The sequence below is a fragment of the Protopterus annectens genome, chromosome 11.part0 (genome assembly GCF_019279795.1).
Source record: "Protopterus annectens isolate FY-2018-M chromosome 11.part0, PAN1.0, whole genome shotgun sequence".
In the NCBI taxonomy this organism is placed as follows: Eukaryota; Metazoa; Chordata; order Ceratodontiformes; family Protopteridae; genus Protopterus; species Protopterus annectens.
In genome coordinates this window covers 1,523,224,451-1,523,247,572 of record NC_056745.1, presented here as the reverse complement: position 1 = coordinate 1,523,247,572, position 23,122 = coordinate 1,523,224,451, and the positions used below count along the sequence as shown (strand labels likewise).

General features: G+C 40.0%; 1 protein-coding gene across 1 annotated transcript in view; it reads right to left on the bottom strand.

The window, feature by feature from the left end:
- LOC122815103 (protection of telomeres protein 1-like) overlaps positions 1-12,531 on the bottom strand; it is a 181,142-nt gene extending 168,611 nt beyond the window's left edge. Inside the window, exon 1 of the mRNA XM_044087345.1 lies at positions 12,483-12,531. Coding sequence (XP_043943280.1) covers positions 12,483-12,531 — 49 coding nt within the window. The remainder of the gene's footprint in view (positions 1-12,482) is intronic.
- Positions 12,532-23,122: the final 10,591 nt, after the last annotated feature.

Below are 23,122 nucleotides of genomic sequence, written 5' to 3'. Positions count from 1 at the left end.
GCAATGATGAGTGCAACATATTGTTTGTCCCTGAAGGTTCCATTGTTTCCATACAGAATGAGATTCATTTGTTTATGTGTATTATTTAAGTGTGAAGGCCATCCAAGTCCAGATAGAAGAATTATACTTACAGAAATATAGTAGACAGTATACCCTGAGTCATACATCTGAAAACACAATAATTCCTCATACATATAATTCATTTGAGATCCACTATCAAAAGTGTTATAAGTGGGACTGGATATAATATGAAATGGAACAACAGCAAAAAATGTCTGTAATGTCCTGTACTAGAACACAGGACCATGTTTATGGCAACCCTACACTTGCACATGTTGCCACAAGAATGCTGGAATAACGCTTCTATATTTTTCTGTTCATTACTATAAACTGGACTGTCAGAAGAGTAAAAATATGTTGCATTTCCTGTATTTGAACCCAATATCATCTCTAGTATGGCTTTACAGTTACACCTTCTGCCACAAGAATAGTTAAATGATAGCTGCATAATTCCCTATTCATTCTTAAGTTTTGTGTGTTAACCGCCATGCAACACCGCTTAACATGTTTGTGCTGTGGCCAACAGAATTAATAGAAAGTATCCGCTTTCAGTTATAGACTTTCTGCATCCTGTCTGTGGGAGTTCGATGGCTGCAGGTGTTGGGGAACCTTGCTAACCACCATGCAACATCACTTAGTGGCATTGCAAGATGGAAATCAGAAATTGCAACAAGGTAGCCTTTTTGACCCTTATACTGTCCATGCCCTGTCTGCAGGTGTTCTGTCTGTTTCCTGTGTGAGCCACTGCTAACCATTGTACAAACCAGATAAGCACAGCTAAACCTGCCCTTCGTTATGTTCCCCCATTACCCTTGTTTACGCTAAGCCACTCACTGCGCAAACACTGGCAAAAATAAATAAATAAATAAAAAGGGAAAATTAGTTGAAACAAAGAAAAGCAATTTATGAAATAAACACTACACACTTTTGTTGTTACACATGAAGTATTTTTACACAGATCTGGATTTGAACTCTAACTCCAATGAACCTTCAGAACAGAGTAAGGATGTCTTATCCCTCTTTGCCACACAAACAGCTTTGCAGCAGATAATTGAAATCATTTTGCATGCAACCAACTACATCATCCACAGTACTAACAAAGCAAATGACAGTTGTCTATACATATATTAATTTCAAATGTACTGCACTGAGTGATCACATAATTTGTGATTATCGCTAGCAAAAATGCAGCTCTATCTTCCCTCTCTGTGTCTGTTGCTCATTCTAGTCTTATCTGAACAGTAATCTGAGACATACAGTTGGTAAGGCATTCTGTATCCTTGTCCTTAAAATGTGTGAGGATATTAAACGGTAATAATATGCAGTTATCAGCAAATGAAGGGAAGGTTGGATGTTACTGACTAGAAACTGTGAAATGTGTGCTGCTTACTTACATTTAAAACCTTTACTTCTACATTTTGTAAGTCTAACCTGGCTTACACACCTACTAGAGGTAAGGCAGTCTGAGTTGCCATCGTGTTTTCCTTCTCCCTACCCATAATCATTCACAGTTGCAATCCATAATCAAAAAGCACTGAGGCAATGCCTGCACTATGTTTACATCTGCTGCAGAGAGCCAAGTAATTGGGATTCAGCAAGTCTAATGAGTTCACACCACATTTGCATGGGGTCATGGTTCTGAGTGTCCCTGTGACGGGAACTTATCCAGCAAACATCAGTCACATTCAGGTAGCAACAGTGCATCTCTCCATGGGAGTGGACATGCCAGTGCAGCTCCTGGCAGAGACAGTTCTCGTGGTTGGGTATGACAATGATGAACTTCCACCTCTACCATGCACAGTTCACACCTGTCTGACATACCAAGATGTAAAGCTAGCACAGAGCTTGGTTGTGTTCATGCAGATACTCCAACATCAATTTCACCTGGCGGACCCATACAGACATGCACACACAACAGTTACATGGTTCAGACATGAAGATTAAAGCTCATTTTGTCTCACTGGCCATTTGTTACTTTGTCCAAAACTTTGCCTGCTTCTGTTTCTTACTCACACACATTCACCAACCTTTTGTGTCAGCCTAATCTTCCTGCCCCCCCACCACCACCACCACTACCACAACACCCCATGCAAGTGATGATAACTGAGCCATATCCTTGTTTTCTATATTTTGGATTCAGGGATACATAATATGTGTGCCTGATGCTCAAGGTGCATAGCTAACTTAGTACTTAGTATATCTGCATTTGTGATGTTGTTTTGCTAATTGTACCTTTGACATATTTTGGTCTTAGAAAGTTATACAGTTGATAGAATCAAACATTTTTGCATCAGTATTGTTAATGATCTTGTGAGGGTTAAGTCTGAAACTGAAATATGTCTCATTATTTCTAACTTCTCTCTTTAATGATTTTCCAGACCAAAAGTATGATGCTAAACTGAGGACATTCAGTAACCATCACTACTTTTGAGAGGTATGACTGTAAATCTTTGATTCTTGAGGCCTACTACTTGATAGAAGAGACTTGTAGTCACAATAGTCTCTGCTGTCACATGTTAAAGTCATTCCTCTACAAATCACCCACCTTTTACCTGCTTACATTATCAAGTAACAACATGTGAGGATATGCCAGTCATTCATATTATTACACAATACATTCCAGGTACAACACTTACCTTGTAAATCCAGTGGTTGCAGCAGTTTTAGTTCAGGCTGACTGTGTCTGATGCTAGTAATACACAGGCATTATATGAGTAGGTAAAGGTTGTGAAAGTTTCCTGGCATCAATGTTACTATACACATATTTTTAAAATTATTTTTCAGACTCATGGCTCTGCTCATGTAACAGTCCAGGGTAACTTTGAACAGCTATAATCTCTTCCCTCTTACTCATAAAACTATCATACAAACATGTTAGTATCTCACACATACATTCTTCTTCCTGCCCTTCACATAACTATAACTTATTTCTGTCTTGCACATAAAACTACCTTAATACCTATCCATTACCTCACTTATCTAAACAGAAATCGTTTTAACTATCTCCATCTAAAACTCCTATCTTCTCTCAATTGCTTCTCATCCTGACCTCCTTTCTTCATCACTTTTACTTTTCTGTCTTCTTCCACACTTTTACCTTTACTCTCCTTTTCTTTAATATAATTGGACAAAAAGTGATTACAGTGTAATTTCTACCTTTTCTATTTTCTATTTCCAATTGCAAATATAAATTTATAATTAATATTTTAACTTTTTTCTTCCAAATGTAAGTCATGTGTAACAATATGTACCATTGGACTAGTCTTTCACTAAATTTGTGAACTACTGTAGTGATGAAACACCATATAAACCTCAGCCAATTATATCCAATTACTATTATATAAGTACTGTAAATTACAATATTCCTATCATGTCTTTTATCATTGTATAAAAAAATCTCACTAAGTCTATGCTTTTATGTATTGCTACTAGTGGACTTTTTCTCCCCAGGCCTCCACTGAAAATGGATTCTGCCCAAAGTAAACAAATGTAAAATAAATATATATATTATATAACTGAAATAATATTACAAAGACATGAGGGCAATTTTGAGTGGCATAATATACATTGTATCTGCAATAAAGTTATCCAGTGTGCCCAAATTGTTAATCTCTTGTTAGCAGAGAGTCAGGAGTGAATGAGAAGAAAGAAAACAAAGAAGGGGTTTGCCAAACGTACAGAGAGTTAAGTTTTAGTAGCTGCTATAAATCATTTGCAGTAATACAGTGTGTATCAATTTTAACAGACAGTCAAAATAACAGTGCCTAGGTTAATTTCAAAACCCAGGTCACTGACACCACAGGTGGCCACCTTACCTCTTTTCCAGTAAGCAATCTCAAGGCTTTCTCAGGGCAGCCATGGTGGTGGAATAAATAATATATGTTCAGTGATGCCTCTGGTGACCATCAACACCTCACGCACCCAAATAACCTTTACACTATACAGCTAAAGATTAAAGTTATAATCCTTGCCTCCATAAGATTTCAACCACCTATGACTCAGCCTCATGTATTCAAGTGTAGAGTTACCACTACTATTAGAAACTTGACCAAGAGTATTTGACTCACAAATGCTCATACAATATTTTCCTGGAGGAGTTATTGATATCTCTTCAACACCAATACCATCTTTTTTTCTTTATGGTAGTGTTACCATCAGCTATATAGACAACACTGTCACATCAGAAAGCCAGTCACTGTTTACCCTTAGCTTTTCATATTTATCTGATGGCAACAGCTTGAGCAAGGAATTCATCAAAAGGCGAAGATCAATAGTCATTAGTGAACTAGTCCGATGCACATGCAACCAAGCATTTAATAAATAAATCACCAGCCACACACATTTAAAGTGAATAATAAAACTGTTTGAAATACATAAAAGTAAGTAATGCACTTTGTGTCACTCCATAATGCAGAAGGATGGAGTCTTGACTGAGACCTAGGTAATCCATGTTCATTTAGCAGCCCTGCCAGTGAAGGAGCCAGGGAGGGAGAAAATGGAGTGAAGAGGCACAGCTCACTCACCTTAAATGGGGGGACAGGATGGTTGTGTGCACTCGGGGACTTGCAAGGTAGATGTATTTTCTTTGGTCAAAATTAAAAAATTACCACTTGTGCTTCAGGATATGTGGGTGGGCCTGATTGATGGAAATGTCCCTTGCAAGGAGATGGTCCTCAAGCAATGAGGGAAAACATGCCAGAAAGTAAGATAAATTGTAAAGCAAACTATGCAGATTTAAACTTGCACAAAAATATAAAATAAATGTGCTTAAACAGACAGATGGCATAAAGAACATTTCTAATTAACAATGTCTCTGAAACTACCACTAACAGTAGCTGAAGAGATATACTGGATTCTGATCTACATCTGATCTGGAAGTCCAAACAGTAGTTGCTTAATTGCACAGGCAAAACAGAATCCAATTTGATGTCTGACGAGAAATGTAATCCACCCACGGAGTCCATAAGTAAGGCAGCCTCTCACTTGCCATTTGCTTTTGCGCCTCTTGAAGAAGTCCTATGTAATATTTCATGTTTGGATACAAAGGTGATGATGCTGTTCTTGTTCTCAACATATTTAGCTTGTTGGGGGGAAGAGTTGTGCCTAACAAGCTAGCTTTACAATCATTAAGGTTATATTCTCCAATTCAATACATTTTGTACATTTTACATGTTGCAAATTTTAGATAAACAAAATTTGATTACACTTGCTATAGCAAAGTGCTATTTCTCTATACATTTCCCCTGCTTTATAGGCTAAAAAGAACTTTCTGAAGAGAAATCTTTGGACAAATGGTTCAGCTCAAGTCACAATGAACCAATTTCTTGTTTAGTAAGACTCTGCATTTTTGATAACAACATAGAACACTTTTGCCATTTCTACCTGGAATCTCTTACTCCTGAAAAATAAAATGTTTTTGATTGCCTATTGGGTCCTCTTGTTTATATAGTGCTGTACCACTATTTGTTTCCTACCTTGCCAACTTCTGGCATTTCTCAGACATTTTGCAGTACCTTCTCCAATCTTTTGCAATGTCTGGCCAAAAACAGTTCTGGATAAGCCCCTTTTCATCCACATTATGTCTATGTGACTAGATATTATTTGCTATACCTGGGAGTGCCTGTAGGTAGGTCCTTGGAACTATCAGGTGGTGCTATCCATTTTACTCTAGTCCTATCCTTTATTAGCCCATTTCCTGTTCACAATGCTTTTCTCCAGTACATACATATGTACAAATATTTCAAGCATGGGCATTAATGTCCTTCTAGCCTGCCAATATACAAAAAACATTTGTCCCCATAATAAGTGACCAGGTTCTCCTTAAAAATATCTAAACTAGCACTTGCTTTAATGTGATTTGGTAGTCTGTGTAGATTATTGTATTGTACCTGCTCAGCTACTGTGGCTAGATAGCACTTTTGTATACATTACTGAGCACATGCAAACTCAGTGCCATTTTGTACAGTCAGAGTGAATACAGGCATGAATGGAGATGCGCATGCGAGTGTGTTTGAAGTGATAAGTGAGTCAGTTAGTTAAGTACATGCTCCAGTTACAGTTCCTGATGTGTTTATGTACAGTAAATATCTTGAACCCACTACAATGCTTTATCGTTTCTTTTGAATACATGAGACAAGCAACATGGTGTCAGAAGTGGGATCCAAAGTTGAAGCTTACAAACCATGAGGCATGCAGTTAGAAGTGGAGGAATACACAGGAGTGTACTCGCAAACAGGTCAGCGGTTAGTCAAATGTACTTTGACTTGTTTAAATGATTTTTCAGTCACCAAATAAGTGGAGAAGCATTCAAAATATTTGAAATAATTACTGAGATAAACAAAATGCCCAAAATATTGCCATATTAATAACAGTATTCAAAATAATTACAGAAATGTTCAAAATAATTTCGGAAGCATTTAAAATGTACGAAAAGGCTAAAATGACCGAATTTCTTTGCAATGTACTACTTTTTTGCATTAACTGAAATGTTTCAAAGCATCTAAAGTATTCAGAATGTTTGTAGTGTTTGCAGTGTTGAAATAAAGCCTTTTCAGAGAGATTGTTGTGCATTTGCCCATAATTACAAGTACTTGCTCTATGCTTGTATTTAAATAAATTTTGTTTTTTATGACAGAGGGATTTCATAGACTTGAACTGCTGGTGTTTGATAACAATATTGCTGAGAACTGAAGAGTGTTTGAGCAAGAATATGATATTTTCATACTGGCTGCAGTTTTTGATAAAAACGCACATATGAGAGCATTCATACTTCATAATTTAGCTGGCTCAGAGGCCAATGAGAGGGAATGTTCATTTGTGTCTGCACCTCCCATTTAAGCAGGGGAAGGGGAGAGCTGCCATATTGTGATACAGGCTGAAATACTGGGAGACCCTGAGTGCTTAAAACATAAATTTAGAGAAATGTGTAACCCTCAAATTAATATTACAATGGAAAGGCACATATTTTATTCAAGAAATCAAAAGCCCAGTGAAACTATAGCAGCAAATATTAACAACTTGAGGAATAAACAAAAAAGTGCAGATATGGTGATTTATGGGATGAGTTGGTAAAAGACAGGCTTGTGTGTGGTGTTAATAATGATGCAGTGAGAAGGATTTTGCTTCAAGGCAGTGATTTAACATTCAGCAAAGCCACTGAGATTTGTCAAATATATGAGCTTACAGAAAAGCATACAAATATGCTTTCATATGAGGAAAACGTGCATGCAGTGTCTGCTGGTGCAAATGTTGATAATGTGCAACATGAGGTTGGGTGGAAAAAGAAGTATAGACTGAAGGGTCGGGCAGCAAACCTCATTGTTAGCTGTCATAATTGTGGAGGCAGTCATGAACCTAAACAAGAGAAGTGTTTAGCTTTGGTCAACAACGTCACAAATGTAAAAAGTGGAATAATTTCAAAAGGCTTTGCAAGTCTAAAGTGGCACATTCTTTTATTAAAAGAGATTATCCAAAGAAGCATAATTGTGGAGGCAGTCATGAACCTAAACAAGAGAAGTGCTTAGCTTTGGTCAACAACATCACAAATGTAAAAAGTGAAATCATTTCAAAAGGCTTTGCAAGTCTAAAGTGGCACATTCTTTTATTAAAAGTGAGTATCCAAAGAAGCATAATTGTGGAGGCAGTCATGAACCTAAACAAGAGAAGTGTTTAGCTTTGGTCAACAACGTCACAAATCTAAAAAGTGGAATCATTTCAAAAGGCTTTGCAAGTCTAAAGTGGCACATTCTTTTATTAAATGAAAGTATCCAAAGAAGCAAGTAGATCAGATAGAGAGCTGTGAGCAGACTTTCTATACTGATGGTATCGCTGTGACTGACAAAACAGTTATCACAGTAGATTATCAGTTGGCAGCAAAGAGTGAAATATTTTGTACTGTTCAGATTAATGGGAAACCTGTAGAGCTTAAAGCAGATACTGGCTCCAAGTGCAATGTTATATCAGCACAAATGTTTGCTAAAGTAAAAGCTGGTGGGAAACTTGATTCAGCAAAGTATGAAAAACCAGTTACTTATGGTGGTGAAGAGATTCAAAATGATGGGATAGTAGTTCTTTCACGCCATTCTGCTGGGAACAACTATGACTTGCAGCTTTATGTAGTCAAAAGACATGTGCAGTCATTATTAGGCCTCAAAAACAGTCTGAGAATGGGGAGGATTTAATTTAATAAAGAGGTTCACCATATAAGTCTGAACAACAATGATAGTTTAACACATAATATTTTTAGTGAATATGCTGATAGTTTCAAAGACGAGTTTTTCAAACCTCCAGTTACATATTCCATGAAGTTAAACCATGAAGTAAGCCTGGTTATCGGAACAGTAAGGAAGGTTCTAGGAGAAATGCAGAGCAAAGTAAAAGCAGAGCTTGACAAAATGGTGAATTTAAGTGCCCTTACTCCAGTAAATAAACCAAATGAATGGGCATCCTCCATGGTCATAGCTCATAAGAAAGGCTCAGACAATATTCAAATATGTATTGATCAGAGAGACTTAAACAAAGCACTGAAACATTCCCATTATCTGATGCACACAGTATAAGAAGCTAGCTTCATGCTAACTGCCACTGTTTTTTTCTGTCTTAGATGCAAAAAGTTCCTTTTGGCAAATTTCCTTGGATCACAAATCTTTATTGTTAACCACTTTCAGTACTCCATTTGGTAGGCTTGGATTTTTGAGAATGCCATTTGGGATACATTTTGCCAGTGAAGTATTTCAGTGTGCAATGGAACAAATTTTTTCAGGTTATCCATGTGCTATCATAGTAGACAACATTATTGTATGGGGCACTGTCGAAGAAGAACCTGATAGAAACTTTAAGAAAGTTCCAGACCATGCTTATGAAGTCAATCTTAAACTGAATCCTCAGAAATACAAATTCAAACCGAAAGAAGTTACTTATGTGGGTCATTTGTTTACCATTTCTGGCTTGCAAGCAGATCTGTCTAAGCAAGCAGCAATTCTTGAGATGCCAGTTCCAGAAAATGTCACATCTTTACAACATTTTCTTGGTATGGTCAACTATTTAGGAAAGTTCATCCCAGACCTGAGTGAGCTTCCAGCACTGTTACGTGAGTTGACACACAAAAATGTAAACTGGTCCTGGTTGGGGTAACACCAAAGAGCATTTGATATTCTGAAGAAGAAAATTGCCCGTCCATCCACACTGAGCTATTATGATGTTCACAAACTTGTAACTCGTTTGTGTGATGCTTCAAAGTATGGTCTTGATGCTGCATGTTTTCGAGAAGCCACACCAGTAACCTATGTATCCAGAACTTTAACCCAAACTGAACTGCAGTATGCACAAATTGAGAAAGAGCTGTTGCCAGTAGTGTTCGCATGTTCAAAGTTCAATTATTATATTTATTCAAACCTGTTCAAATAAAGACTGATCACCAACCTCTATTGGTTGATGATTCTGAAAATGTCAGTACAAACAGCCACAGCAGGCTTGCAATGTATAATGTTAAAACTGCAAAAGTACAATTTCAATATTGTCTATACAACAAGCAAATTTATATACTTTGCTGATGCTTTGTCAAGAGCACCCAGACAAACAACACAACAGCATGATAATGAGAAAGCAGACTTTGACATCATGGAAGTCAGAAAATGTTCCTCCTCATGTCTTGATGAACTCAGAACTCACAGCTTCAGAACGAATTCTCTAAAAGCTGAAAAATGTTATTAGTCAAGGACAGCGAGCACAACAAACCAGTCTACCATTTGACATACATGAGTTTTTTCCTTACTGAGATGAGCTCTTAATGGAAGATGGAATCATCATGAAAGTTCCTAAACTGGTAATTCCTAAAGCATTACAGCAGGAATATATAAAAATTTTGTATCATAGTCACCCGAGTACTGATTCAACCCAAAGAAGGACAAAAGACATTATATTTTGGCTTTCTATGTCAAAAGATATAGAGAAGGAAACTCTAGCATGTTAAATTTGCTATAGTACCAAATCACACCAACAAAAAGAACCATTTCAGCTAAACCAGATTCCTAAACTAACATAGTCGACAGTTGCTACTGTTATTTTCAAATGGAATGGTCAACATTATTTACTGTTAGTAGACTCTTATGCGAATTGATCTGAAATTGACCTTCTTCCTAATTTAATAACCAGCACTGTCATTATGAAATTGAAGAGATATTTTTCTGTCCATGGCAGTTTGCACAGTAGTATCTGACAATGGTGCACAGTTTACAAGTCAGCAGTTTAAGAATTTTGCTGAGTCTTGGGACTATGTCCATGTCACTAGTAGTCCTGAGTATCCACAGTCTAATGTATTAGCTGAGCGTGCAGTTCAAAATGTGAAATGTTTATTGGAGAAATTGATGGTACTAATGTTTTTCTTTACTTACTTAATCTCAGAAACATTCCTCGAGATAATTTGCTTGCTTCACCTGCTCAGAAAATAATGTCCAGACAGACAAGAACAACTTTACTGATCAGTAAGCAATTGTTAGTATGAAATGTAAAGAACAACAGAATGGTCAAGACTCAATTTTTGAGAGGACGCCAGTTACAAACGTTGTACTACAATAAGTCCAGCAAACCTCTCAGACCATTAAGACAAGGTAAGACTGTGAGAATGCAAACATCTAAAGAATATGACCGAATGGGTATCATCAAAAATCTTTGTGAAGAACTGAGATCTTACATCATACAATCTGAAGGAATGGATTTCAGAAGGAATTGAAGACATATACTTCCAATGTCCGAACCAGTGATGCAGCAGATTGCCTGTGCCACAGATTCTGTTTATCAGAGCGACTCTACACTTGTTCAAATTCCAGAGGGCAGTGTACTTTCTTCATGTAATCCTGAAGCACACCCTGAAGTACCACTTGAGAAAGAATCCCTAGAGACTATCCCTGTTGCTAAACCCAGTCAAAGTTTTTATGTGACTAGATTGGGTAAAATTTCCAGACCCAATCTGAAATACACAGCAACTTGGACTTGAGTTCTAATTTGTTGTTAAATGTTGATGTGATATCTAGTTTGAAAAATGCCTTGTTCTCCTATTGCATGTCAAAAAAATTAAAGAGAGAGGATGTATATCATTGTGTGTATTGTACCTAGTCAGCCACTGTAGCTAAATAGAACATGCATATACGTTACTGAGCACGTGCAAGATCAGTGCCATTTTGTACAGACAGAGTGACTGCAGGCATGAATGTAGATGTACATACAAGCGTGTTTGAAGTAATAAGTGAGTCAGTTAGCTTAAGTACATGTTCCAGTTACAGTTCCTGATGTGTTTATGTACAATAAATATCTTGAACCCATTACGATGCTTTATCGTCTCTTTTGAATACACAAGACAAGTGACAGTCTGCTCCATGCATCAGCTGCTCTCTCAGAGAACCAATTAGTACTTCTGATTCCTATAGAATCTTCTACACAGGTTTCCTGATGATTCTGTATTACTTTTTGATAACCCCAGACATTTCCAAAGGTAGCTGTCTCTAAATGCCCTATATATCTGAATAAGATCTCCGCTTAAATATCTGTAAGAGACACTGTACAAGTTTATATATTTTAGTCTTTCATAATAACATAAATTTTGACATCCATGGATGCCCTTGGTGTATTTCTGTTGTACTCTTCCCAGTTTACTCATGCTTGTTTTCTTAGAAGGTTTCCATATACACTCAAGACTGGGTCTAATGTAACTAACAGTGACTTCATCATTTCTGATTTCCTAGACTTTATAAATCTTTTTAAATAGCCTATAGTTCTATAACTATCATTATTATTCTTCTGTGCCCAAATGGTCAATTTAGTCAAGTTCTTTTGCAAACGTGCCTTATCTGTAACACATGTAATCAGTTTACCCAATTTCAGGTAATCTGCATACAAACTGTAGAACACCTGAGATGAAAAAGGTCTGAAATATACAATCTAAACAAGGGCCTAGGACAGAGCCCTGTGGGACATCTGACTGTAACCAAAGGCTTCACCTGTCCACTGGCTGTATGATACTTGCCATATCCTACTTGTAAGCCATGCAGCTATCCATCTTATGAAGAGTACATCAATACCTAGTTGTACTAATTTATTGATCAGTGTTTTGTGTATGACCCTGTCAAATGCTGAAGTTAAATCTATATAAATTGCATTGCAGCAGAATTTTTCATTCATAGCTGTTATTGTGGTGTATTCAATGGACTGAGTTGTCTTGCCTTAGCTAGTGCTCTTTGGGGGCGGGGGAAAGTGCATGACGTAAGGGCTGTGAGACAGGAAGTTGGTGTATTGTACTGTATGTTGGCCGGTCAATAAAGTTTGGAGTTGGTACCAACTGCACACAGTTGTCCCGCGTCTTCTTTCTAAGGTAAAAGAATACGACATGGTGTCAGAAGTGCTGTGTGGCTGTGCCTGGGAGTGCTGACCTCTTGCTGAGGACCGTACGAGTGGCCAAGTGACGTGGAGAGCGGACATGTCGGACGACGAGAATGGTCGGCAGCCACGAGCTAGAATTAACATGGCGGCTAGCGCTCCCAATGCTACGTTCAGTATTCAGCCGCCAGAGCCCTTTGACTTCTCCAAACCCCATGAATGGACACGATGGATACGCCGGTTTGAACGGTTCCGGCAGGCCAGTAATTTATCTTCCAACCCAGAAGGGAACCAGGTGAACACCCTGATATACTGTATGGGCGATGAGGCAGACGATGTCTTGAGAGGCCTCAAGCTAACCGAGGCAGAGCACCAGGAGTATGCCAAAGTGAAAGATGGTTTCGAAAGATTTTTTATTGTCAAAAAGAACATTGTTTATGAAGTGCAGGATTTAACATGCGAAAACAAGAACTGAACGAGACTGTTGATGCTTTTGTTACTGCCCTGCATGCTTTAGCCGAACACTGCAATTATGGGACGCTGCACGACGAGCTTATAAGGGATAGAACTGTTGTGGGCTTGGCAGACACCAGACTGTCGGCGGATGCAGATGGAAAAGAGTTGGACTTAGAGAGCTGTAAATATGGCCAGACAGTCGGAGGAGGTTAAGAAGCAGCAACGGCTTTGCGGTGCGACCGCCCTGCAGTATAACGTGAATGCTGTGCAGACACCACTGGACACCAGGCGCGGCGGAGGCCTCGAAAGGTTGGGGCAAGCCCTTGGCACCGATTTTCCAGCGCCAGACGCAAAAGAGTAAAGACGCTCCGAGCTCGCAGTGTTACAGGTGTGGGGGGCCATTTCACCATAGACTCCTATGCCCGGCGACTGCTGCAAGATGTCGCTGTGGGAAGAAGGGCCACTACCAGCGGTCTGCCGACAGTTCAAGGCGGTGCAGAGTATTGAGGAAGACGAGGAGCGGGTGGCGTGAAGAACAGGGGTTCTTCCTTGGTTCTGTCTCCTCCGGGAACCATTCCTGGATTGTGGAGGTGAAAATACAGGGCACACCTATGACTTTCAAGCTTGACACGGGGGCGGATGTTACTGTTATCTCCAAGTCAGACCTGCACAACTTGTTCAGTGGGAAGAATGCTCCTGTGCTCCAGCAGCCGGAGAAACCCTTGTTGGGTCCTGGAGGGACGCCACTGGAGGTTACAGGATCCTTGGAGCTTCAGCTCGGCTATGGACAAAGACAGACATGCGAGAAAGTGTATGTTGTAAAAGGACTCCATGCCGCTTTTAGGCCTTCCTGCTATTTTGGGGCTGGGTCTCCTGAAACGTGTTGACACTATCACCATGGAGTCTTTGAAGACCTCATACCCGGAATTGTGCTCTGGGTTGGGGGTAGTGCAGCGGAAATACCACATAAAGCTTCAGCCAAAGGCGGTGCCATACTCTGAAGACCCCAGGAGGATACCACTGCCATTGATGGGGAAAGTGAAAGAGGAGTTAATGAGGATGGGCTGGGTGTCGTTACCAGAATGGAAGAGCCTACTGATTGGTGTGCAGGCATGGTGGTAGTCCCAAAGAAAGACAGTAACAGGCTGAGACTATGTGTAGACTACACTAAGCTAAATGAATACGTATGCAGGAAAGGTTAGGTGCTGCCCTCGGTTGAGCAGAGTCTTGGGATGCTTGCTGGGCGAAGGTGTTTAGCAAACTGGATGCCAATATGGGATTTTGGCAAATTCCTTTGTCAGAGGAGTCGGCTTACCACATTCATAACCCTTTTAGGCGTTTCGCTTCAATCGCCTTCCCTTTGGCATTAATTCTGCACCCGAACACTTTCACCGCATGATGGCAGAGGTCATTGAAGGATTAGAGGGTGTGATTTGTCACATGGACGACGTGTTGGTCTGGGGGCGTTGCCAGGAGGAGCACGATGCCCGACTTCACGCGGTATTAAAGAGACTGGAAGAAGCAGGTATTACGTTGAATGTAGGGAAATGTGACCTGTCGAGGTGCACAGTGACCTTCTTGGGCCATGTCATTACGAATTCTGGTATAAGCCCGGACCCAAGGAGGACCGCGTCCATCACGGAGATGGCAGCACCTGCTACAGTAGGAGAACTCAGGAGTTTCCTGGGCATGGTGAATCAGGTGGGAAAGTTCATCCCTCATTTGGCTGAGAGGGACAGAGCTTTGAGAGACTTATTATCAAAAAAGAACAGCTGGTACTGGGGTGGGGACCAGGAAAAGGCATTCAATGACTTAAAAGAGGCAATCACCTCACCTCCAGTTTTGGCTGTGTATGACCCGAAGAGGATACGAAGGTTTCCGGATGCATCATCCTTTGGGTTAGGGCGTGTTGCAGCAACAATGGGAGGACGGCTGGAGACCCGTGGCATACGCATCAAGGTCACTCTCACCCACAGAGCAACGATATGCACAGGTCGAAAGAGGCCTAGCGTCTACCTGGGCATGTGAACGCCGAGATTACCTATTAGGCAAATCGTTCTGTCTAGAGACTGATCACAAACCCCTGGTTTCATTGCTGGGAGGTCAGGCGCTGGATCTTCTACCGCCCAGAATCCAACGCTTTAGGATGAGACTGATGCAGTTCTCATACACGGTGCAATGCGCTCCAGGAAATCACTGTGGGTGGCAGATGCCCTGTCACGTTCTCCACTTAAAACCAGGCTAACCCCGGAGGAAACAGAGTTAATGGAGGACACGGATATCTACGTGAACAGTATTGTGGAAAACATGCAGGTGAAGCCATCCTTCCTCCAAACACTACGGGAGCAGCTGGCGGACAGTGTGTGTCTGGTCATGGACTTGTGCAGCCAGGGTGGCTGCTGTATGCGAACCAGGAACCCTTACTGAAGAGCTACTGGCCAGATCGTTCCACACTAACAGTGAAAGATGGGTTGCTTTTAAAAGATTCGCGCCTTGTTATCCCCTGTGCCATGCGTAATGAGGTGTTGTTGAAATTGCATGAGGGACATCAAGGCATTGTGAAGTGCAAAGCCAGAGCCTGTCAGACCGTCTGGTGGCCTGGGCTTAGCCAACAGATAAATGACATGGTTTTAAGATGCAGGACGTGCATCTCAGAGAGAAGGAATCCTCCTGAGCCCCTCATCCCAACAGAATGTCCTGACCGACCATGGCAAAGAGTGGGCGGATTTATTTGAACTAAAAGGACATACTTACCTTCTTGCTGTGGACTACTTATCCAGGTTTCTTGAGATCGCATTGTTGAAACATAGCAAATCCAACGAGGTCATCACCCACCTAAAATCTTTCTTCGCCGCCATGGTATCCCAGAGGTACTTGTGTCTGATAATGGACCTCAGTTTTCAGGGCAGTCTTTGCGGCCTTTGCAACCGCTTATGGCCGAGCATGTCACAAGCAGCCCCAGGTTCCCGGCAGAGTAGCGGGAGGCAGAACGTGCGGTGCAGACGGTGAAGAACCTGCTAAAAAAAAGTGCTGATCCGTACATGGCTCTCTTGGCGTACAGGACAATGCCACTGCAGAATGGTTATAGCCCTGCGGAACTTCTTATGGGACGACGGTTGCGGACCTCTCTTCCGATTCATCCTTCGCAGTTGGACGCTATGCTGCCTGACTGGAGAAGGCTCATGGGGAAAGAGGGGGAGAAGAGGGTGTATAATGGCGAAAACTACAACAGACGCCATCGGGCAAGGCCGCTGGGGATGTGTTGCCTGACCAGGTGTGGGTGACAGATATGAAGACCCCAGGTACTGTAGATCAAAAACATTACTCGCCGAGGTCATTTAAGGTAGACGTGCCACAAGGGACTGTGCGGTGAAACCGTGTGCATTTGATTCCCTTACCTGAGCCTGACTGTGAATCAAACCCTGGGTGTCCGGAAAGTGTGCTAAGTAAGACCGATGAGGCCTTGCCATTTTGCAATGGCCTTCCCCCGGAACCCCGGACACATAGTGATGTTGTGAGGACTAGATCAGGAAGAGTTATTAACAAGCCGGACCGTTTGGATCTGTGAAGATCAGGGTATAAATAACAATGTCATTGGGGTTTATAGTAATCTGAACGTGGCTAAGTGAGCATTTTGTGTCAATGTACCAAGTTCATAGTGAAGTGGAAGAAATTGAATAGATCTGGGTTTTGTGTTAAGTGAAAAGGGGCCTTATGGAAAAGGAGATGTGGTGTATTCAATGGACTGAGTTGTCTTGCCTTAGCTAGTGCTCTTTGGGGGCGGGGGAAAGTGCATGACGTAAGGGCTGTGAGACAGGAAGTTGGTGTATTGTACTGTATGTTGGCCGGTCAATAAAGTTTGGAGTTGGTACCAACTGCACACAGTTGTCCCGCGTCTTCTTTCTAAGGTAAAAGAATACAACAGTTATTATATTGTTATAGAACATCATGTTACAGGTGGTAAAAGATCTATTTTCAACATATGCATACTGATATATGGTTTCAAGTCCCAACCTATCCAGTTCTTGCAATAACTTATCCAATATTACCTTCTTCATTATTTTTCCAAAACATGAAAATAGACATGAAGGTCTATATGAATCTGGGTTTGTCCTACTTTCCCTTAAAGACAGGCTTAATAAGTGCATGTCTCCAATTCTAAGGAATCTCTCCATATTTATATTACCTAGTAAATAACATATATAATGGTACTGTGAGTTTTGCTGAAGTGTTCTGAGGTCATTATTATTAATTCTGTCTCCTTCCTGTGCTTTGTTTAGATCCAGTTTGCACATTTTTTTTCAATATAATCTAATTTCATTCCAGTATCTGAGGTTACCTGGATGTCACTAGGACAACTTATTACCCCCTCTGTGGAGCTAAACTGTTTTGCATAAGATTTTGTAAATATATTTGCAATCTGTTGTGTCTGCGAATACATTTTAGAATCTGCACACAGTTTATCAATGTGTATGTCTTTATTCCTTCAACATCTTATCTATCTATAAAAAGGCTTCCTATTATGCTCAATGTCTTTATATAAATATATTTTCTTGATCTTGTCTCACACTATGCTTAATTGGTTGGTCCAGCTTGTTTATTTCAGTTTTCAAAGATGTAGCTCAATCTCACTTCCATTTCTTATATTTTTGTCTCTCACCTTAATCAGGTATCTTGTTCTAGGGAAATATATTCCCCTGACATTGTATGCCTAGATCTTGATGTTAAACATTTTTTTTTGCATTCAAACAATTTCGCTTTCAAAAGCTTTCACATTTAATCTGCATTTTTTTCTACTGAACACATCCATATATTCTGTTTCCTGATAGTTTTTTTTACAGTCTGAAGCAATTGTTTTTCCTGAGCATGCATTGTGAATAATTTCCTTACTAAATGTTGTTCTATCAATATTATTCCAGTCTGTTTCTGGTAAATTTAAGTCCCCAGCTAATATTATTCTTCCCTCATGTGTTTCATGTAAGAAATGTATGAATTCCTCTAGGTCAGCTGCACTTGACTTTGGTGGTCTATACACTCCAACAATTGTTATATGTTCCAGGATTGTCTTTACTGTCACAGTTACATAAGCTATAGTATTTGTGTTATTATTGAAAATGTAATAATCACAGGTCTCATAACTATCTTTAATCCCTATCATAACACCTCCACCTGATTTTTTATTAGAATGTCTGCTACAGTAAAAACATTTATACCCTGACAGAACTGGTTTCCAGTTATTGTTCTTTAACCATGTTTCACAAACAATAACATCATCAGTCTTGTGGGAACGTACACATGTTCCAATAAAAAACTTTATTATTAATACTCCTAGCATTAACAACCATCAAAGATGCTTCAAATATTGCTGTCTGTGAACTGTTAAATTTTTGACCTGGCAAAATTCCTGCCTAGTGTTTGTCAAATATTGCAAATATCTGCTGCAAAAATTCTCTTCCCTGATCTTGACAAATGCATGTCATCCTGTCTGAACATGTGTGCCCAAAACTAGGCGTGGATGCTCTACACATTTCCATTTTTTAAAACAGGACATTTTTTCCATGTAGGTATTTACCCCAAAAATCGTTTCATTCACATTAACTTCACTATCCTTTCTATAGGTTATTTGTGAAAAATATGTCCTATCACCAGTACAAGCTATACTATCTATGAGGGCTGTCAGTTCCCTACTAACAGTCAGAGAATCCTTGTGGATGACATCATTTGTACTGACATAAAATAAAATAGATCTGCACTTCCTTACCTTAAGGTGTTCCAAGGCTTGTTTCACATCTTCTATTTTTACTCCTGACAAACACAACACTAATCAATGTTCATTATCTTCTCTGCAAATGTATCAGTTCCTCTAATATCTGAATTTCCAATTACATGAATATCTTTTCTAATGAGATCTGAAGAATCTTCAGCATCTAATACAGTAATATCTGCTCAGTTGTTACAAAGGAATTATCTTCATCACCATTAGTCTTATTAATCCCTCTATTTTCATTGCATATTAAATTTGCAAGCATACAATTCTCATCCAGCTGGCTTTGTAAATCCACAGCTTGAGCCATGTAGTCACCATCTGTCTTTCACTTCTTTTTCCATACAGTAATGTTCTTCAATCCTTCCGCATTCAGTTTTTACGTCTTCCTTTTCACCTCCCCTTGCCTCTTTTTTTCTACCTTTGTTTTACCTTCTGTAATGGAAAATGATACCTTTTTGAAGGTTTTCTGACAGAAAAATATTATCATCCCCTGTCACCAGTGTGTTACATAACAAAGAAGTGTCATTTTAGTATGTATTCTCTTTCCTTTACAGACATTGATTGGTTTCTTTTTCTTCCTTGTTATTTGTTGTGAACTTCTTCCCCTTTTTTTGGTTCCTTTTAAACACTCCTAATCCTCAGATTGCTGAATACTTGCATCTAGAGTTCCAAAATTGTCAGAGGCACCGTCTTGTTTCATAGGGGTTGAATGACCTTTACAGACAACAGACACGTCATTTCCTAAATCTGTTCCATTTGCTCTTAGCCTAACATTATTAATCTCACCCGTTCAGTCATTAATATATGCAACAACAGTTCTCCAAGCCATGCCAATTGCACAAGTGCTATCATCATTAATAAGTCTAGATTTACCTCTAATAATGTTAAGCAAATCATCCAGCTTTTGACATGAGGAACACAGATCAACAGTGTACATTGCCTCCCTACACTTTTGAAGATTATGATTCCCCTTTGGCTCCCTCTTTCTAGTTCTGTGACGCAAGATCCAACACCTGTACCTTTCTCATCTCTCTCACTTTCGTTGTCATCCTATCCAATTCCTCTTTCAATGAAAGTCTACGATTTTATGAGAGCAATAGTCCAGGTTTACACTTACTGCTGCCAGCCGTCTTGCTACCTGTAGTAACACCTTTGAATGGAAGTAGAGTACCTTGTGACAGTTTTATCTCATGCCCTAGGGCTTATGCTGCTCCGTTACTCTTTCCCTGAGGTAGTCATATTACCAAAATCTGCTGGAGGTGTGAGTTCTGGCTTGGCCTCCTTCTTGGTACTTCCTTCTTGTCTCAGTTCCTGGCTGAATACACCTACATGCACACAAAGCACAGGACCTTCAAAGTTATCATATTTTAGGACAATTGTTGGGATATCATTACACACTGCCACCTGCTTGTCCCCTGCTGCCTTCAAAATTCATATGAGTCCTGGCATATCACACCTAAAAATGTGTCCCTCCCATAGTCCTAGCTGGAGTGGGCTTCCTGTGCATATAATGTTCAAGCTTAACAATTTCTGTGTGTGATGCAGTATCCTTAGCAGTAGTTTCTTTCTCTCTGTCATGGTATGGTAAAGCCCCTTGTGATAATCTGGAGCAGCTGCAGTTTCAAGACAACTGATCACTGCCATAGTACTACCTCTGTTATGTCCCTCATGTGGCATTTGTTCCTACTTTGTATCTTTGGACATCGGGATCATTCACATCCCTTTGGTTACACTGGAAACATTTCATTCCAAGACCTTGATGTGAACTTATCATAGGATCATAGGAGATTACTAGGCTATCGAACCGGAGGTCATTTTAAGCCCAGCCATTTCAAGCCAATGTAATACCATAGGGATATTTGTCAATTTACTGATGACTGCCCATGTCCAAGAGGGTTGTGGGCACTATCTCTGGTAAGAATGTATGGTGCCCCATCCACTCATCCAGGTTCCTCTTGAACAGTGTCATAGAGGTGCTGTGCTTCACATGAATTGGTAGCCTGTTACAAAGACATGGCAGTTGCTGGGAGATAAATCTGTCCCTCCAGCATGTCCTATTTAATTTGTAGGCTATATTTAAGACACTGGAATGGGTAGCCCTAGACCCATTTGATTTATGGATATACAGTAAGTTCATTAGGTTTGGGTCTTGGGTTGCTCTGTAGGCCAGGCATAAGTCTCCCCTAAGAAGTCTATATGATACGGAGTATAGTGACAGGGATGTTTGTTGGTCCATGTAAGGCACATGTTGGAAGCCCTTGAACTTCTTTGTTAGAAACCTCTGAGGTCTCTCTAATTGCTGTAAATGCTTAGTATGGTACATATTGAATGGGGAGTTATACTCAATTATGGGCCAGATAAATGCCAAGTATAGGGGTCATTATAACTTCTTTTGCTCTCAAGGTGATGCCTTTACCAATCAAGTGAACTACGTGGAAAGCTTTTCTTACAATGGTGGACACATGCTGGTTGAAGTTAAGGCTGCAGTCAACCTGTGATCCCAGGTCCCTTACCACTTTGTGGGTACTTAGGGTATAATTATTGATTTGATAGTGTGAAGGGACATTGTTTGTGCTGAAGGGAATGATGATGCATTTCTTTGGATTCAGTTTGAGACCGTGACTAAAACACCAGTCTTTGGTCTGTGTGAGACCATCCTGGAGTATAGTGACATAATTTGGGGATTCAATGATTGCACCTAGTATGCAGTCATCTGCAAACTTGGTCAGCCACAACCCTTTAGTTTTGACTGATGTGGAGTCACCCACTTAGATAGTGTGTGTCCAGTTTGTGAGCCAGTTGGCAACCCATCTTACAATGAAGGGGTTTATATTCAGTTTGCTAAGTTTATAGGTAATGCCTGAATGTGGGATTGTGTTGAAAGCCTTTGCCAAGTCAAGGTATGCTATATGCACAGATTTCCCTCATTGATGGCCTGGTCACACTTTCATAGAAATCCATCAGATTTAATAGGCAGGATCTGCCCTTCACAAAGCTGAATTGGGTAGGGTCCAAGGTTTGGAGGTGACCTATGTCTTTATTTATGAGGTCCATAATGATACGTTCCATGGCCTTACAGATGAGGCTGGTTAGGCTTATGGGTCTGTAATTCACTGGGTCTGTTGCTAGGCCATCTTTGTGGAGGGGAATAACTGTAGCTCTTCTCCATTCCACAGGAACAAACCCTGTAGCTAGGCTAAGATTGAAAAGGTACTTAGTGGTGCTTAAGGGGTATGTAATTTAGTGATTCTTCTTTTGCCTGTAAAACCTGTTGTGAAGGATTATACTTCACCTTATGAGTTCCCTTATATCCACACGTAGTGAAGGTTTATACTGCACCTTATGAGTCCCCTTATAACCACACGTAGTGAAGGATTATACTGCACCTTATGAGTTCCCTTATATCCACACATAGTGAAGGATTATACTGCACCTTATGAGTTCCCTTATATCCACACGTAGTGAAGGATTATACTGCACCTTATGAGTCCCCTTATATCCACACGTAGTGAAGGATTATACTGCACCTTATGAGTTCCCTTATATCCACACGTAGTGAAGGATTATACTGCACCTTATGAGTCCCCTTATATCCACACGTAGTGAAGGATTATACTGCACCTTATGAGTTCCCTTATATCCACACGTAGTGAAGGATTATACTGCACCTTATGAGTTCCCTTATATCCACACGTAGTGAAGGATTATACTGCACCTTATGAGTTCCCTTATATCCACACATAGTGAAGGATTATACTGCACCTTATGAGTTCCCTTATATCCACACATAGTGAAGGATTATACTGCACCTTATGAGTTCCCTTATATCCACACGTAGTGAAGGATTATACTGCACCTTATGAGTTCCCTTATATCCACACGTAGTGAAGGATTATACTGCACCTTATGAGTCCCCTTATATCCACACGTAGTGAAGGATTATACTGCACCTTATGAGTTCCCTTATATCCACACGTAGTGAAGGATTATACTGCACCTTATGAGTTCCCTTATATCCACACGTAGTGAAGGATTATACTGCACCTTATGAGTTCCCTTATATCCACACGTAGTGAAGGATTATACTGCACCTTATGAGTTCCCTTATATCCACACATAGTGAAGGATTATACTGCACCTTATGAGTTCCCTTATATCCACACATAGTGAAGGATTATACTGCACCTTATGAGTTCCCTTATATCCACACATAGTGAAGGATTATACTGCACCTTATGAGTTCCCTTATATCCACACATAGTGAAGGATTATACTGCACCTTATGAGTTCCCTTATATCCACACATAGTGAAGGATTATACTGCACCTTATGAGTTCCCTTATATCCACACATAGTGAAGGATTATACTGCACCTTATGAGTTCCCTTATATCCACACATAGTGAAGGATTATACTGCACCTTATGAGTTCCCTTATATCCACACGTAGTGAAGGATTATACTGCACCTT